At 40.4% G+C, this 19502-nt stretch overlaps 1 protein-coding gene and 1 long non-coding RNA gene across 3 annotated transcripts; one reads left to right on the forward strand and one right to left on the reverse strand.

The window, feature by feature from the left end:
• The first annotated feature begins 7982 nt into the window (after nt 1-7982).
• LOC112181007 (GDSL lipase) lies at nt 7983-10023 on the forward strand. Of its 2 annotated transcripts, XM_040512029.1 has the most exons (6): nt 7983-8391; nt 8488-8609; nt 8890-9117; nt 9205-9460; nt 9573-9876; nt 9922-10023. In XM_040512029.1, the coding sequence occupies exons 1-5, from the start codon at nt 8127-8129 to the stop codon at nt 9851-9853; spliced, it is 1152 nt and encodes a 383-aa protein (XP_040367963.1). In that variant the 5' UTR covers nt 7983-8126; the 3' UTR covers nt 9854-9876; nt 9922-10023. The 2 variants fall into 2 exon arrangements, with proteins under 2 accessions (XP_040367963.1, XP_024175385.1); XM_024319617.2 differs by having other exon boundaries at nt 9573-10021.
• Nucleotides 10024-10598: 575 nt separating this feature from the next.
• On the reverse strand, nt 10599-11365 carry LOC112181013. The gene is made up of 4 exons (XR_005803980.1): nt 11221-11365; nt 10939-11069; nt 10720-10776; nt 10599-10615 (listed from the first exon to the last, which is right to left on the reverse strand). It is a non-coding gene; the product is annotated as an uncharacterized LOC112181013 (long non-coding RNA).
• Nucleotides 11366-19502: the final 8137 nt, after the last annotated feature.

Raw genomic sequence — 19502 nt, forward strand, 5'->3', positions numbered from 1 at the left:
CTTCAAGCCACCCAAAAGTGGGTGCTCACCCTTTTGTGTTTACAGCACGTACGTGAATTACACGTGATGTTAGTCTAACGTCAACCCAACCCTGATAACATCTGTACACCTGTAAAATTTAATCCAACGGTTGGTTCAATTAACTGGTATTCCTAAACCCATATATTCTCAATCAAACAGAATCTGGTTTCCGAGCATCTTCTGTTAAAGAGCGACAAGCATGGCCCGTGGCCCACTATTATACCGATACTGTCCCAACTTAACCACCCGTTAGGTGTTGAGTTTTAATCACAAAAGGCCTCAGTACAATTGGGTAAGCGTCACCCACTTATAAGTTATATTAAATTTTGTCACTTTTCCAATGTGGGATCTTTCCTCTCCAACACGCCCCCTCACATGCAACCTAGCTCTAGGGTACAATTGGGTAAGCGTCACTCACTTATAAGTTATATTATATTTTGTCACTTTTTCAATATGGGATCTTTCCTCTCCAACACGCCCCCTCACGTGCAACCTAGCTCTAGGTATGCACGTGGAATTAATTGACAAACCCAATTCCACATTGGAAATCAGGTCACAAGTCCCACATTAAAGACTTAACCAATCACATAACAATCCAAGGCCCACATCAGACACTTGGCAATAATCCAATAGGAAACTTCCGATGGCCAATTTAATGAAGCCAAACTAGGTCCATGATTGGAGAGAAGATTGGTGAATCAATTAATGAATGAATCCATATCCGGGTCCATGATAGCGACGTATTGAAGAGCGACCCGCTCTGATACCATGTTAAACAACGACAAGCGTGGCCCGTGGCCCACCATTGTACCGATACTGTCTCAACTTAACCACCCATTAGGTGTTGGGTTTTAATCACAAAAGACCTCAGTACAATTGGGTAAGCGTCACCCAATTATAAGTTATATTATATTTTATCACTTTTTCAATGTGCAATCTTTTCTCTCCAACATCTTCAATACAAAAACACAAACCATAGACACTGAATCAACAAGAAACCAATCCAAACATGTTATGATGAAGGGGATTACAGTCCCGAGTTGACTAGGAATAGTGATCATATCTTTACTTTTGCATAATTTCAATTATGGCTAAACGCACCGTTTCAATTTTGCATAGAAATAAGATCTCTTAGCTGTTTTTTGGTTGTTTCTGAAGGCCAGTGTCTTGTTGACACATGTTGAGCATGTCAACGTCTCAGCTATATAAGCTGACATTCTGTTGAAATCTGGGAAATCAAATATCATTTCTACTTTTTGCTTTAGACTTTTCTTTGCTTTTCTCTGCACTATTCTCTTGATTCTGGAGGTTAGGGTCAGTACCCTATCAATCTGGTATCAGAGCCCTTCCTCTGGGGCGATGGTGAAGCTCAAGGGAGCTGGAGGCGCCGGAGCTCAACCACACATCTCGGGTGAACTTTCTAGTGTGGAATTTGACCTGCAAGTTCACAAGGATGAGACAACTGCCAAAATTGTTGCTATGCAGGAATCTGTAGCAACAGTTCAAGGAACGGTGACAGAAATACAGGAATTAGTCGCATCATTACGCCACCAGATCTTAGAGGATATGCGTACACTGTTAGCCCAGGCTTAGCACCCTCAACCTCAAATCGGGTCACCTCGGTCTAGTCAGGCTCAGATCGGGTCACCACAAGTAGTTTGCACAATCCTAGCAGTATTCATCAATTCAAAATAAGTATCACTAGTAAACCCCAATATAACATCATTATGACTCAAAGATACTGGATGATTAATTGTAGAGGATTGAGAAATGTTGTTACGTTCCCCGGGATCGTAGCCATGGAACGACATCGCAAAGGAAAGGAATTAAAAGAAAGCTAAAGAAAATAAGATGATAAAAGACTGATTTTTCATTAATAGCTTCATTCTATAGGAAAGCTAGTAGATATAGAACTGTCTAGGACACGTGTCGACCAACCAGTGATGACCCCTACCTAACATACTCCCATCACAAGCACCAAACGATGCGCACCAACTAAACAAAACGTTGCGTTTCAATTGTAAATAAAATGACTCGTAACATTTCCACCCACTCAAAGAACAGGCTTAACCTCAAGCCTGAAATGTCTTCTGAAATTTGTCCCTGCTTCATTATCCAAGTCACCAAAAGTTATCTTTGGCATCTGAAGCTCCAGAACTGCAGATGTTGCCAACAGCAAGAACATTTTATCCCAATACCCCATTGGATAAGATGATGAAATGAGCTTTGAACCAGTCAATTCATATGCGGAACCCATGCATGATACCATAACATTGCTTATATTGAAAATAGCATCATCTGCCCCAGCTCTGTACATTGCACCAACAGAACTCGCCAAACCAAGAACAAGTCTAGCAATACCACAAATATCTTGAGAATCATTGCAGTTTTCAGTTGACAATTCTGCAGTTATACTTGTATCTCTATCATATCTGCTAGGCTGCAAGTAAGCAGAGAAACTATCCAAATTATCAGGAGCCACATGAATGATCTCACTTATCACGTATAATAGTGTCTTAATTATGTCACCAAGCAAGTCCCTTTCTGACATCTTTTCTGAGTCTGTTCCAGTGCTAGAATTATCAGCAGCATAAAAAACTCCCACAGTAGGCTGCAGTGTTGTATCAATATTTGCCACTTCTTTGAAACCTGACCACGTCTCAATGATCCAATTAAGAAAGATAGCCAACTTATTATATGACATGTAATTCCAGGGAAACTCCATTCTTTGCTTCAAGAGACATATATAATATTTGAAGACACAATTTTGCATTAGTGCACATAAATGAACACCAACATGAGAAGTAGCAAAGATTCTCAAGGCTTCTCTATTGGAACCCTGCAGTAGATGGCTTGAATTAACAAATTCAATTGCCTGGGTGCGTATATTTCTAGATATCAATATAAGCAGAGGAGCTTCATTTGACCGCATGGGTACTGAAAATAAATTTTGAGGAACCAATGCAAGATCTACTGAGACAATTACCACCAAGCCAAATTCAATAAACCATGTGATCATGCAATCAAGGAAGTAAAGAGAGCAGCTCATATGAGAACAATAATTTCCATCGGAAACATCACCATACATAATTTCAAAGCCTTGTTTCTTAGACTTCAAAGACACCAGTTCAATCATAGAAATAACTAGCATAATTCCACTGATACAGTGTGCATCTTCTCGTATTATGTTGACTAAAAGAGGACGTATATTAGCCATAGGTGATAAAGGAAACAATTTCCTTACAAGTGCATGGATTGCATGGACTGATGAATAAAAATTTGAAGAGCTCGTTGCCAAGAAATAATCATCCTTATGAACATGCCCCACCATGTATTGAGAAAACTTGTGCATATTAGGCATAAGAACTACACCATAACCTATGGAAAGAAGTGGATCAAAAGAGTACCTCAAAGATGAAAACTCAAAATTGATTTGGAGAAAATCAATAACTTCATCAATAGAGAAACTCCTTGGCTGAGAGATGGCTTTAGTTTGGTCATTTATATCCTCAGAAATGACACCCACGACAAGTGTAATGATTCTTGTACTGTGGGTTTGTAACTGGTCTATGTCCTTGCACATTTGAGGAGACCAAAAAGCAGTGGGTAGAGCAGCACAGTTTAAATTGATGTGGGTCATTCCACCAATAATGAAGATGAGCTTTACATTTGGAATCACCAAATAAATCACCACAGTGTCAAACCTCAAAGAAACTATTTGTCCCCAAGTTGTTGGCCAACAAGGGTTTGCCTTCAACAAAGTAAAGTCACAAAACTGACTACTGAACACAGTTAAGAAACCATTTTTGTCAGTAGGCAATGCGAGGCAATGAAACCATAATGCCCAATGACATGCAGCTCTGAAGTGAACTGTTTCCAATGCTAGTATCAAATGTCCTTGTGTTAAGTCAAGCATATAAACCTTAGAGCACTCCTTCTCACATTGCTTTTCCATCTCGGGGATAAGAGAAGATCCACAGTGGGCATACATATCAACAACAAAGCTCGCAACAGATCCCATTATCCCAAATGTGTCATCAGGAAGCAGATTCACAGCATTCTCATACCCAGTGGGGCAATCATGCAAACTAAAGGGCAAGTAAAAGTTGAAATGCAAATTCAACAATACATTTTTACTGCTAACTTTTACATATTACCAGTTTCAGGATGTGAAGTTGTATTGGGGGCATCATGGCTCAAAACCCTTGGTGATATTACTTGGAACTTTGAGACCATGAAGATGCAATTCATTAGTGCTCAAGTTCAGTATACTCTACAAGGTGAAACTAAAGCACAAGCCACTGTGGTCACATGCAAGTCCATGACCAAACTGCTCAAGAAGGAGAAAGAAGCTGCAATGGTACAACTCAGCCCCATTTCTACATCAACTGTTGCTGATATGACATATCCGGACATCCAGAAACTTGTGCAAAAGTACTCTGAGATCTTTAAACCACCAACCACGTTACCACCAGCAAGAAAGCAAGACCACAGGATTGAACTTTTTGCTAACACATCTGCTATTAGTGTCAGACCCTATAGATATCCCCATTTCTAGAAGGCAGAAATAGAGAAACTAGTACAAGAAATGTTGGAAAATGGCGTCATTAGGCCAAGTGTGTCACCCTTCTCTTCTCCTGTACTATTAGTTAAAAAGAAGGATGGAACTTGGAGGATGTGTGTTGACTATAGGTCATTAAATGCAGCTACAGTGAAGGACAAGTACCCCATTCCTGTGGTAGATGAGTTGTTGGATGAAGTGCATGGGGCAACAATATATACAAAGTTGGACTTGAGATTAGGCTATCATCATATTAGAATGGCTGAAAGGGATGTTAGCAAGACTGCATTCAGAACACACTCTGGTCACTATGAATTTTTAGTGATGCCTTTTGGACTCACTAATGCCCCATCAACCTTCCAATCTGTGATGAATGACATTCTAAGGGACTATTTAAGGAAATTTTTCTTGGTTTTCTTTAATGATATACTTATCTATAGCCCCACCCTGGAAGACCATCTGAAGCATCTGCAATTGGTATTTGACAAACTACAACAAAACTTCTTGAAAGTCAAGGAAAGTAAATGCAGCTTTGGAGTATCTCAAGTGGAGTAACTAGGTCACATCATCAGTGCACAAGGGGTAGCAGTTGATCCCTCAAAAATCCAATGTATTAAACAATGGCCTAAGCCAAAAACATTGAAGGGTCTGAGGGGATTCCTCAGACTAGCTGGCTACTACAGGAAATATGTGAGACATTTTGGTGTTATTGCAAAACCCCTGACTGACATGTTGAAGAATTGTTTTAAATGGAGTACAGAATCAGAAAGGGCTTTTGAAAATCTCAAGGAAGCCTTAGTATCTACACCTGTACTTGCCACACCAGATTTCAACAAGGACTTTGTAGTGGAATGTGATGCATTAGATAAAGGAATTGGGGTTGTGTTGTCTCAGGAAGGGCACCCCATAGCTTTCCTCAGTAAAGCTCTAGCCCCAAGGCATTCCATTCTCTCTGTGTATGACAAGGAAATGCTTGCTGTGGTATTTGCAGTTCAACATTGGAGGCCTTATTTGTTGGGACATCATTTTAAGATTTATACTGATCACAGAACAATAGAGCACTTCTTGAATCAGAGATTCACCACCCCAGCACAATAGAAGGCTACTGAAATTAATGGGCTATGATTATTCAATCTAGTACAAGGCTGGCAAAAATAATTTAGCCCCGGATGCTTTGTCAAGAAGGATGGAATAATCTACTAAAACTGGTATATCACAACCTGTGCATCAGTTTGTGGAAGACATAAAGAAAGCTTGCTTGATTGATAGTGAAGCTTCATCAGTTTTGAAGGATCTCAGTCAAGGGTTAAACAACTGGAAACATTACAAGGTCATAGATTCACAACTGTTCTACAGAGATAGAATATTTGTCCCTATACATGATGATTAGAGAAAAAAGATAATGAGTGAGCTGCATGGTGGGTGCATTGGAGGCCATGCTGGTAGGTCTAGGACCTATAAGAGAATCAATCAGACTTTTTCTTGGCCAAGAATACATAGGGATATCAAGGATTACATAGCAAATTGTCATGTTTGCCAGATCAATCATTATGAGACAATTTACCCACCGGGTTTATTACAACCTAATCCAATTCCTGAGAGAGCTTGGTCAGGAATATCAACGGATTTCATTGATGGTTTGCCTAATTCAGAAGGTAAAACAGTCATTTGGGTAGTTGTGGACAGACTGACCAAATTTGGTCACTTCATACCTATGTCCCATCCTTATACAGCTTCATCTGTAGCAAAATTGTTTGTCCAAGAAATTTTTAGACTTCATGGCATGCCAGATCATATTATTTCAGATAGAGACCCCATATTCCTTAGCCTTTTCTGGGAATCGTTTTTCAAACTGCAGGGAACACAACTGGACAAGTCTTCTGCCTATCATCCACAAACAGATGGCCAAACTGAAAATCTCAATCGGACATTGGAACAATATCTTAGATGTGTGACAGGTTTGAGGCCAACTAGTTGGGTACATGTGCTACCATGGCCTGAATGGTGGTATAATTCAGCTTACCATTCTGCCATCCAGAAGACACCCTTCAAGGCCCTTTATGGATATGAGCCACCATCCATTATTCCTTACCTACCTGGCTCCACCTCGGTAGCTACAGTTGATCAACAACTCCAAGATAGGGACACCATACTTGCTACTCTCAAAAGGAACCTACAGTTGTCACAGTCCAGAATGAAGAATTTTTATGATAAGAAACATACAGAAAGGGAGTTTGAGGTGGGAGACTTGGTGTATCTGAAGCTGCAACCCTATAGGCAACATTCTGTGCACAAGAACGAATTCCACAAATTAGCAAAGAAGTATTATGGGCCATTTGCAGTGTTGGAAAGGATTGGGAAAGTGCCCTATAAAGTCAAGCTGCCTCCAACTGCCAGAATTCATAATGTCTTCCATGTATCATGTTGAAGAAACAACTTGGTCAAGTTACTAGTGTTGTTTCCCAGCTACCACCAATCAGTGATCCTGCAAATCCCAGGTGGGAACCAGTAGCTATTCTGGATAGAAGATCAGTCAAAAAGAGGGGTGCAGTTGTTACCCAATGGTTAATCCAACGGTTGGGCACCACACCCGAAGAGGCCACATGGGAGGAGGCTGAATCCATCTTACTCAGGTACCCTACATTAAACTCGGAGGGGGGGGCCAGTTGATGTGCAAGAGAACACTCAATACACTTAGTACTTTCAGAGCTGAACTTGTGGTCAAGTTCATTTTGCAGGGGGCAGAGTTGTTATGATGAAGGGGATTACAGTCCCGAGTTGACTAGGAATAGTGATCATATCTTTACTTTTGCATAATTTCAATTATGGCTAAACGCACCGTTTCAATTTTGCATAGAGATAGGATCTCTTAGCTGTTTTTTGGTTGTTTCTGAAGGCCAGTGTCTTGTTGACACATGTTGAGCATGTCAACGTCTCAGCTATATAAGCTGACATTCTGTTGAAATCTGGGAAATCAAATATCATTTCTACTTTTTGCTTTAGACTTTTCTTTGCTTTTCTCTGCACGATTTTCTTGATTCTGGGGGTTAGGGTCAGTACCCTATCAAAACACGACCACCCGATGACAAGTGATGGCAACAATTCCGTGTTAGATCATTTTTTCTAGTAAGACAGGAAATGTAATGTATACACCAAGGGACAAAAATACAGAGAAGAAGGATAAGGATCAAACCAATCCAAACACTTGAATTGTTATCTCAATGTACGGCTTTAACAAAGAAAAATGAAACAGAGGAGAGACTTGTTAGTTTACGTGTTCCTCTTTGCAACTGTTTTCAATCATTTTACGTGTGATTAGCGCAGTCAACTATCAGATTTAAGGTCCTTTTTTTTTTTCCGTGTATATGTAGAGTCTAGCTTTAATACGGTGTTAGACTCTGAAAAGCTTCAAGAAGCTTCATCTTGATATTGTCTCTGACTAGTTAATATTGGGTCCGACTTTTCCAAACTGAATCAGAAATCCACCTATATATATGTATATATATCTCAAACAGATGAGAAGATTATACGTACCATAACAAGAATGGCAACTTCTTCAAGATTTCAAGTATATGTCCTGGCTTTTTGTGCAACCCTTCTTATTCAAAGTGGCTGTTATGGCTATTCTGTGCATCAGAGGAAACATGCAGCCTTGTTCATCTTCGGAGGTTCAACATTTGATGTTGGAAATAATAACTACATAAACACTTACAATTACTTTAAAGCAAATTTCTTCCCATATGGGGAAACCTTCTTCAGCCACCCGACTGGTAGGTTCTCCGATGGTCGTCTAATCTCAGATATCATTGGTAAGTTTGTTGTACATAATGTCAATGGTTTCTTTTAAAACATATATGAGATTATGAGATAATTGATAAATAGTTAACTTGGAATTGTTTCTGCAGCTGAATATGCAGACTTGCCAATGATTCCACCATACTTACAACCGGGTTTTGACAACTATACTAATGGGGTGAACTTTGCATCTGCTGGGGCTGGTGCTCTAGCTGAAACTAATCAAGGATTTGTATGTCGATCTTCTGCCTCCATAAGTTTTTTTTTTTTTTTTTTTTCCTTCTGTGTGCGTGTGTGTGTTGTAGAACCGGCACAACAGCTAGTCAATGTAGTCACAAAACCAAAGTGATCAAAATAATTTGGTTATTGCTGGCTGCGGACTTTTAGATAGTGTTTCATTGTACATGAAAATTATTTTGGTTGACTCTGCCTCCAGAGAACACATGGACACATTTATATGATATATATAAACATTATTAGGTATCCTTTTTTGATTGATTTCTTTTTTGCAGGTGTTGGACCTTAAAACTCAACTGGGTTATTTCAAGAATGTGGAGAAGCAGTTGAGGCACAGACTAGGTGAAGCAGAAGCTCACACATTGTTGTCCCAAGCTGTTTACTTGATTGCCATTGGAACCAATGATTACCTTGCATTCATAACGAATTCAAGTTTGTCCGAGTCTCGCTCACATGAAGAATATGTTGGCATGGTGACAGGAAACATTACAAATGTGATCAAAGTAATATATATTATCATCTTTTGAATATGTTTATGAATCCAAAAATGAATTCAGAGGAATTACTTACCTCCAATGCTTTTTTTTCAGGAAATATACAAGAAAGGAGGAAGAAAATTTGGGATTAAAGGCATAGAGAATTTGGGTTGTACCCCGGGCTTGAGAACAGGTAGACCAGGAAACACAAGCACCTGTAATGAAGAAGTAAATGCAATTTCAAAACTCCACAATAGAGTACTTGCTAAAGTCCTCGAGGAGCTGAAAGGACAGCTCCAAGACTTCTTATACTCGAATCCAAATTTCTACTCTTACGCAAATGACGTAGTTAATAATCCATCAAAACATGGTATATACAGTCATCATAACTAGTTCTCTTAAGTTTTAGTTTGTCCTGTGCCTGTGTCAAAAGCTGATTCCTATTTTCTAATTTGCCTTATGTTATTATGTATGTTGTACAGGTTTCAAGGAAGGAAAGATGGCATGCTGTGGCTCTGGTCCATACAGAGGATATAGTAGCTGCGGAGGGAAGCGAGGTGGTATAACTGAGTATCAGTTATGTGACAATGTTACTGACTATGTCTACTTTGATTCCGGTCATCCCACAGAAAGGTATAACCAGAAACTTTCCAAGTTATGGTGGAGCCATACTCCCGATGTCACAGCACGTTACATCAATTTGAAAGAGCTATTTGAAGTATCGAATAAGAATTGGGATACATCTTATGTTCCAGTTATTTGAAGTATAGAATAAGAATTTGAAGTATAGAATAAGAATTGGATACATCTTATGTTCCAGTTATTTGAAATATAGAATAAGAATTGGGATACATCTTATGTTCCAAGTTATGGTGGAGCCACTCCTGATGTCACAGCACGTTACATCAATTTGAAAGAGCTATTTGAAGTACAGAATAAGAACTAGTTAGAGATCCCGCGCTTCGCTGCGGGTGTTATAACTGCATTATAACAATTATCAAGTGCTTTCTTTCTAACTGCATTATAACAATTATCAAATTGGTTGAATTGGTGTATTCCAATGCAAGCACAAAAAAAAAAAATTGTTAAGAATCCAAGCCCTCCCAAGGTCTGATTCCTGGATCCGCCACTGTCTCTAAGGTTTATATTAATGCCTTCGCAAAAATCAGGACATAAGTCATATGAAGAAGTCAGAAAAAAGATTTGCAATTGATGACAGGCAACATGTAAATGTGCTAAATAAGAGTATAAAATATTTTATATATATATATAAAGTAAGCATCTCCAAGGTTTATGTCAGTACCTTTCCCCACTCAGAACCAATGTCACTGCACCTCATCTTCAAGTATATCAGCCTAGTCCCCAACTCAGTCTCCACCTCCTTCCATAAATAGCTTGGTTGATGAGGAGGTTATTGGATTTGAAAGTATTTACTTCTTCGGTTCTTCCTTGCATACACATTACTTACTGTGCACAGGTCATGGCTTATCTCATCAAGTGTCTTTTTGGGGTTTTTATGTATGACCTGAAAAGAAAATGTAAAGTTTGAGGACAACTACATCATTTATTGCTCTCACCATTGTTACTGAAAGTAGAAAGAAATGGTATAACATAAGAGTTAAAAGATACCAGAAATCCTATGGCTTGCCTAATATTCTTGAGTTCATCCCACATTGAACCTGCATACTGCATTTTCATTTATTCAGTAAGAGTTAGTACTATAATAAGGCAATGTAGATGCTCCTACATGTAAGTCAACATGCAGAAAAAATGGAGAAATACACTGAATTCAGTGCACTATAAATTCACTGCAAACGTAAGTCAACGTACAGAAAAATTCAATGCTACCTATAAACCCAATGTGTCTGTTCTGATAGGGCTTTGTGTTCAATTTCAGGTTCTGATACTCCAATTTGTTGCCCACCCTTAGTTAGAAGGAAAACCAACTTTGTTTCCCTTAAGACCAATCCTTTACAATTCTGCAGAACAAATTCAATTTTGCCAAACAGGTCTAAGTAAAACACCCAAGATTTAATTTTGATTAAGAAAGGGGTTTATGAAATTGAAAATTACAGCAATCACGAAGCCAAGCTAGAACGGGAAGAAGGAAGAAAGAGAAGAAAGACTTACCGTTCAGATCTCAGACCAACTTTGCGCGCGCTGTCTTCCTTTCTCGTTCAGCTCCGTCTCCTCACTTTGTTCGACCGTTCAAAACAATGAAAGAGGCGGCAGGGATAATTGAGTACATTAACGCACGGGCAGCAGGGGTTAAAATAGAAATGCACTTCTGTACTGTTCATTCAACAGTACCATTCTCATTCTTCTTTATATACTAGCAATGGTACCCATGATTCGTTGTTGCTAATAAGGACTTGATTCTTGATTAAAATGATAAAATAAGAGATACTGTTCCGTCTCTCTAAAATTGTTTGAGTTTATATTATTGCAATTTACCATAACATTCTATCAAAGCATTCGATCACAACATCAAGTATTGCAGGGAGCAGGGAATGCTAAAGTAAACGAATGAAAATGTTGTAGTAGCTGCCCCAACAGCTAAGTAAACAAATTTCAGAGACACCTGAGGATATTGAATATGTCAAATTAGCTTTGAGGATATTGAAAAAAAAAAAAGTAATCGCTTAATGCAGAAATTACATTGTTCTAGCAAGTAGATTGACATATGTGCAGCTAGACATATCAAGAGGCAAATTTTAATGACATCACATAAGAAATGATGAAGTGAAAATTTATTTTTTGGTACTACATAGTGGAATAAGTTGAAAATATGATATAGATGTTGCAACATCAATGATGACTATATATCTGGTTAATTTTAGTCCTAGAAGACTCACCTTACAAATTGCGTTAATAAAAATCTTGAAAGTCAAACTAAACAAACATCACTAAGCCAATAATGCCTTCAAACAAATACAATTCAGACGACATATTTTCATGATTTGCGGGAACCCAACAAATTTCAAATTCATATACATAGATTATGATTCTCTTCAGCTAAGAATCGATGAGCGGGCCTCCGATTTTTGCGGAGCGACCCGGCATAGCGAAACCTAGGTTTCATGATAGCGGCATGGAGTGTTGTGGTTTCCACACCAGACAAAGGTGAGTGAAGGGCGGTGTGGACTGGGAGAGGCCATGGTCTCTTTTGCAACGGCGTCGGGATCTCGACCTGGTTTTTCAAAGGCTCCGGTTGAGTAATTGCTAGGCTGAGGGTGGTTTTGTGAACATGGGTTGCTGGATTGGGTCAGAGCTGAGGCGTTGTGATCGACGCCGTCAGGTTTCGGGGTGACTAGGATCTACATCATTGTGGCCCTCCACTGACCAAGGTTGGGCTCAAGTCGGAGCTGCTGGAGATGATGGCTCCTGTGCAGTTTGGCTATGGGGTTGTGCTGCGCTTCGTGGAGGCGGCAGGAGGGCCAACGATGACCGGGCAAGTGGCTTGGACTAGTATGCTGGAGATTAGTGCGGCGGCGGGTCACGGGCATGAAGACGGTCCAGAAAAATTGCTAGGAGATCTTGGTGAATTAGAGTTGACTGGTTGTTGACTGGGCTGCTTTTTTGGCCCATGATGACTGGGCCTAGGGCACGAACTGGGCTGAAGGCAGGGCTGAAGGACTTGAGGGTAGATGATACTTGGAAGCGGAAATCTGCTAAGAAGAGTATATTAACCAACTTGAATGGTGCAGATGCTACTACAAGCTCTAATCCAAAAGGAAAGGAGAGTTGTGGCATAGATCTTCATGGACTAGGGTTTCAAGCCTGTGTGAGCTGGGAGAGCTTCTATAAGTTTTCTAAGACGTTTCTAGTTATTTGCTTATACCACAATTGCGTGATTGGCATGTAGGGACTAGTTGAATGATTTCCTTTCCTTAGAAGACGAGGTAATCCTTTCTTGTGTAGGCTTGCGTAAAGTGAGCGCTATTTAGAACTTAATTGTTTGCAATTTCTTAGATAGGTTGTACTGGTTGTTACTTGCCCGGTTTCTTATTTGAGGGCTTGTAGACTCTGGCCTTATTTTGGCTATTGATTCTATTGATATCAATTTCTATTCAAAAAAATATATATACAATTCAGACGACAAAATTCTTATTTTCTGTCATCTGAATTTTTTAAACTTCTTCAGACAACATATAAATTAATGTTGTTGTCTGAATAGCATGAGAATCCTCACTATATCAGTTTTTTAATCTTTTTGGTAAGTTGAAAAAGTATGACGACAAATAACTGTCATTTGAGAAAACTGATAAATTCTCATTAAAGATAGAAAATTAAGACAACATTTATATGTTGTCTGAGTAAACGTAGGAATAGAATGACCTAGTCTAACCAAAAATTATTTTTTGGCACAATCAAACCTATTCACCCCTTTTGCCCGTTAAGACCCCATGTTTTTCCCACACTTGGTTAAAATTTTTGAAAACTATTACCTTCCTTTCCATGGTGCCTCTCTCAACCTAGCTAGCTTGTTTTTTCTCCACACAAACTCAACAATTCTTTCCTGTTAGCTAATAGAGGGTCTTCTCCCCTAGAAGAGACAGAAGCTACAAGCACTTCCGGAGCTGGATTTTGGACAGAAAAGATCTGTTAGCTAAGTGAGAAGGATAGTTGAATCTGTTGATACTGTTCTTCGATTTGAAGAAGGAATGGGTCCAAAGATTTCATTCACTGTTGTTCATTGGTAAGCCTCTTTCAATCGCTCTCTCCTAACCTAGTGTAGCAAGAGCTGGCTATCAGCTCGATTTATTCATCTCCCTCAACTAATGTTAGGTTCTAAACCCTGGCAGAGCTATCAGAAAGGAAATGAAAGGTAAAGAGAATATTTAAACAGAAGGGATTTTTCATAGATGGGTTTCAGAAAGGTTACAACTAGAATTATATAGCTCATACTGATCACACAAATAGCGACACGTGTCAGCCATGAGGATGAGATAAGGATGAGATAAGCAATTAACCCAAATAACTGGTAATTAACCCTAACAAACTAAACAGATAATTAAAGAACCATGTGCGTAGCTCATGCAACTGAAGACTTCTAGTGGTAATATGAAAATGGGTCAGTTTCATAACATTCCATCCCTCCCAAACAAAGCTTGTAGTGACGCTTGAAAATCAAGGAAACGCTCCAGTAAGTCTGCAGCTTCTTCCCAGGTAGCTTCTTCTTCTGTTGACCCCAGCCACTGCACAAGCCACTTAGTTACAGCTACATTATTTTTATTGAACATACATTTATCCAATACCTTTGCAGGGTACCATCTCGGATTATGCGTGTTGACATTAGGAGGAAGATGTACTGAGATCACCGAAGCATCACCCAACTTCTTCTTCAACAGGGATACATGGAAGACCGGATGCACTCTAGCAGTGGGTGGGAACTTGAGCTTGTAGGCTACTGTGCCAATTCGTTTCTCAATCTGAAAGGGACCATAGTATCTGGGTGCCAACTTGTGTGCAACCCATTTTTCCACTGAATGCTGCCTATAAGGCTGTAACTTCAAGTATACCCAGTCCCCCTCTTCAAATTTTCTTTCCGTGTGTTTTTTGTCATAGAACTGCTTTATCCCAGCCTGAGCAATATGTAAGTTACGTTTGAGGATAGCTAATAACTCATCTCTTGATTGGAGCTGCTGGTCAACTGCATCCACAGCGGTAGAGCCTGGAGTATAGGAAAATATAGATGGGGGTTGATAGCCATAGAGAGCCTGAAATGGTGTCATGCCAATGGCAGAATGATGCGCTGAGTTGTACCGCCACTCAGCCCACGGCAGTGCTTCTACCCACGGATGAGGTTTTTCACCGACCACACAACCTAAATATTGCTCCAAGGTCCTGTTGAGATTCTCAGTTTGCCCATCGGTTTGGGGGTGATAGGCAGAGCTCATGTTAAGGGTAGTACCTTGAGCTTTAAAGAAGGCTTCCCAAAAGTTACTCAAGAAAATCGGGTCCCTGTCTGAGATAATTGAGTCTGGCATACCATGAAGCTTGAAGACATTATTGACGAATTGCTGAACAATCATAGAAGCAGTATAAGGATGAGCCAAGGGAATAAAATGGCCATACTTAGTAAACATGTCCACTATTACCATAATGACTGTTTTCCCATGAGAACTCGGTAGTCCTTCAATAAAATCCATAGAAATGCATGTCCATGCTCTTGTTGGGATGGTATTAGGGTGCAGCAAACCTGGAGGGTTTATGGTCTCATAATGGTTTTGTTGATAGATATGGCAAGTGGACACAAACCTCTTGACATCCTGATGCATCCCTGGCCAAGAAAAGGATCTGGTGATTCTCTTCATTGTTCTGTGTCTCCCTACATGGCCCCCACTTAGACCGTTATGAAACTCAGCCATAATTTTATTTCTCTAATTATCCTGCTTTGGAACAAATACATTGCTCTTGTATAATAGTTGAAAATGAAGCACTGAATATAGAGGATGAGCAAATGGATCAAGTTGTACCTGTTGTAGAATAGCATAGCTTCAGGATCCGCTAAGCAAGTTGCCTGAATGTCCTGGATAAAACCATGTACTGGAGAAGAGATTCCAGTGCTAGTGTGTAGGCTGCCATATTTTGTAATCACCTGAGTGTCATTGGTCTTGAATTCAGCCATTCTAGAAAGGACATCAGGTGCAGAATTATTCTTACCAGCTTTATAATGTATCGAGTAGTGGCTACTTATGAAAATGAGGGTACCTGTATGGTCTCACACTCACTAGGGGTGTGTTAGGGAGGAGTTCAATCTGATGGTCCTGTTTCCTTTGTGGTGGTAATGTGGTTGGAGTGGCGAAGAGGTCATCATACTCAGTGATTAAGGCTTGGATCTGTGCACTTGGTGTATTGATGTTCTCCCCCCCCCCCCCCCCCCCCCCCCCCCCCCAAACTGTTGCACTTGGACTAACAAGGCCTCCTTTTCTTTTTTTAGCAGTCTAGTCATGGCTTTACAACTAATAGTGGTGGCTTTGGCACTAGTGTCTCCCTGCAATTGGTACTCAGTTCCCTATACATTGAACCTAATCCTCATTGTATCAAAATTCCACAAAATATCACCAAGTTGGTTTAGCCAATAAGCTCCCAAAACTATTTCACATCCAGTTACAGGCAGAATATAAAAATCATTTGTAAAAGTAAATTTCTGGAGTTGAAGCTCAATGTTGGCTTCCCCACTAGTCTTCATTTTTGCACCACTAGCCAATACAACATTTAAAGGAGAAAAATTATGTACCTGTACCTTGGTACCTTGGAGAAGATGTGGATGAATGAAATTGTGAGGCTCCCGAATCAATAAGCACATGTACCATTTTCTTGTTGAATTTTCCCTTTAGCTGCATAGTAGCCGGGCTGGAATTACTATCACTCATAACTTGCAATCGAATGAGTGGTTCCTCGAGGTCAGTGATGGGTGGAACTTCCTCTTCCATCAACTTTGCTGGACTTAAAAGCTCACCTTCATCCTGAGACACTTCCATAATCATCAGTTGTCCCTTCTTATAATTGTGACCTGGTTTATAGGTCTTGTCACACAAAAAAAAAAATTTGATTTTTTGCTCTTTTTTCTTGATATTCTGCTTGTGATGATCTCCTGTTACTCGAGTGCACATTTCCACTTGAGGGTTGATTATTTCTTCCCATGAGGTGGCCTTGAAGTCATGAACCTCTGAGTAGGGGTAGGATTCACACTAGAGCTAGTGCTTGTGAGGAGTCTAGACTGGGCTTGATGAGAGCTTCTAGCATAGCTACTATGACCTTCATTCCTTGTTTCATAGACTCTGGCTAATTCACAAGCCTCATAGAGTGTTCTAGGCTTCTGTGCTTACACATCTACCCTAATGTCCTCCTTCAATCCTCCAATGAAACATGCAAGTAAGACCTCAGGCGGGAATCCAGGAGCTCTCCGTGAGAGCTTGGTGAACTACTCCTAGTAGTGTTCCAAGCTTCCGGTCTGAGACATTCTGGCCAAGGCAGCCTGGTGTTCCGACCGGTTATAAATACTGAATTCTCGCATGAGTAGGTCAGCTAGTCCTTGCCATGCATGAGGAAATTCATGCCTAAACATATACCAATGGTCTGAGGCTTTATCAGTTAAATGCATAGTTGCAATTGATAATTTCCTCTCTTCCGGAATCTGGTAGAATTCAAAATACTGCTCGGCCTTGTTGAGCCACTCAACAGGATCACCTCCCCCAAAAACACTGAATTCCAGCCTCATTTGTTTCTTGGTGGGTAAAGTAGGATCAATGTAAGCCATGTAGTTATGGTGTTGGAGCATGAACCAACCCAGATGAGCATAACAATTTGGAGCACTCATCTGTGGAATGGATGAGGGTGGTGAAGTGATTAGGAATTGATAGCTATGGGAGAAACTGTGGGTTGTAGTCATAGTAGCATAAGTAGGAGTGATCATGTGATATGGAGCTGAGCCTTTACTTGAGTGAAGTATGGAACCGCAAATGGTAAAGTAGGTGTGATTGTGGTATGAGGAAACAAATGCATGGTGACATTATAAGGGCCAAAATAGGTCATGGTGAATAGATCAGGTTCCCACATAGGTGGATTGAATCCAGAGATTGGGGGTGGAATAGTTTGGTTCATACTAATGCTATTATTATGCAAGGATCCTAAGGAAGCTCCTAAGGGTTGTGAGCCTATGAATGAGTGCTGGAACTGCTGTGACTGGGGGTTACCCCCACCACCCATCTGCACATGAGGCCCCAAACTCCCATTCCCACTAACAGACGTAATACTCCCCACAGAGACAGGCTTAGAGCTAGAAACTAGCATGCCAAGAGTGGAAATAGATTGAGCCAAGGGCTGGCTAACCGGTGCATCAGGAAGTATTCCCACAGTGCTAGTCACAGAATCACCAATAAACCCGAGCAACACATCAACAGTACCAAGTGAAAAATTAGGGATCTGAGCGATATTATCAAGCGGGAATGAAAGGCCCTCCGATCGAGCTAGGGTTGAAGATGTGGCCTCCGACTGAGGAGGAATTAATGATTGGAGCACCGGGGAAGAGACTGATCCAAATCGGATGGAGCCATCAGGAAGTGGGATAGCAGGGCTACCCTATTGAGTGAGCTAGAGATGGGTGATCTCCTCCATGAGCGCAGATTTGAAACCAGCCAAGGAAGCGGCAATCGTCGCCTGAAGTGAAGCGTGCAGAGTTGCCCGCATCTTCTCAAGGCAAGCAGCAGTCTCATCTCGATGGACTTGAAACTCAAATTCAAGGTGAGAGAGCTCACCAGAGATGTAAGGAGGAGACGACGGCTTCGCCCCCACACCCTTAAGTTTGACCATTACTGGCTCTAGATACCACTTGTTAGGGTCGAAACACTGGCAGAGCTATCAGAAAGGAAATGAAAGGTAAAGAGAATTAAACAGAAGAGCTTTTTCATAGATGGGTTTCAGAATGGTTACAACTAGAATTATATAGCTCATACTGATCACACAAACAGCGACATAACTAGTAATTAACCCCAACAACTAATTAACAAACTGAACAGATAATTAAAGAACCATGTGCGTAGCTCATGCAACTGAAGACTTCTAGTGGTAATATGAAAATGGGTCAGTTTCATAACAGCTAACTTAAGCTTTCATTAGTTTCCTATTTGATTCGATTCGGAGAAATCCAATCAAAGAAGCCCTAAATCCCCAAATCGAGATTCCCAAACCCTAAAACTTCAATTTTTATCTCTCTTACAATTTTCTGTGTAGCAGCGGTTCACTTCCTTCGTGAGCGGAGGAATGGGAAGTAATAGACAACCTCCAACCCAATTACATGGAAGAAAACGAGGAAGAAGACGAACAATCAAAACCACCGCCGTCGCAACCACCGAGCTCGTTGATCCCACGACGATTAAGGAGCCCGCAAATGACGACGAGCCCAATATAGAGGCCATTAATCCAGCAGCCATCAACCTGCATAACGGCAACAAAATCGAGACCGAAGCCTCCGAAGATCTCTTCGGGTCCGTCAAATCCCTAGCACCGATTTTGGTGGGTTTCTATTGTTGACGGCTGGTAATAGCTTTGACGAACCGGTAATAGCTGATTATGATGATTGATAGGCTGATGTCAAAGTTTAGGGCTATGGTGGGTACAACACCAGACGCGGTTCTTATTGCATCATATCTTTCCTCTGGTACGTGTTCTTCATTTGGTTATGCTAATTCAATTGGGTTTTTGGTTTCTTTCTGTATTTTGGTGATTACAATCCTCATTATGCATTTGACATTAGAAAGTTTACATCTTTGATGTTGTATTGCCTATGCTTAGTATGTAGTTATGTACATTGCGTAATTGGTGCTGTGATAGAGAGAAAGTGTTCATGAAGATCAACTTAAACTAGAGCTTGGAAGATGCAATGGAAATGTCAGTTTATTTCGAGC

This window comes from Rosa chinensis, chromosome 7, assembly GCF_002994745.2.
Source record: "Rosa chinensis cultivar Old Blush chromosome 7, RchiOBHm-V2, whole genome shotgun sequence".
NCBI classification, from domain to species: Eukaryota; Viridiplantae; Streptophyta; class Magnoliopsida; order Rosales; family Rosaceae; genus Rosa; species Rosa chinensis.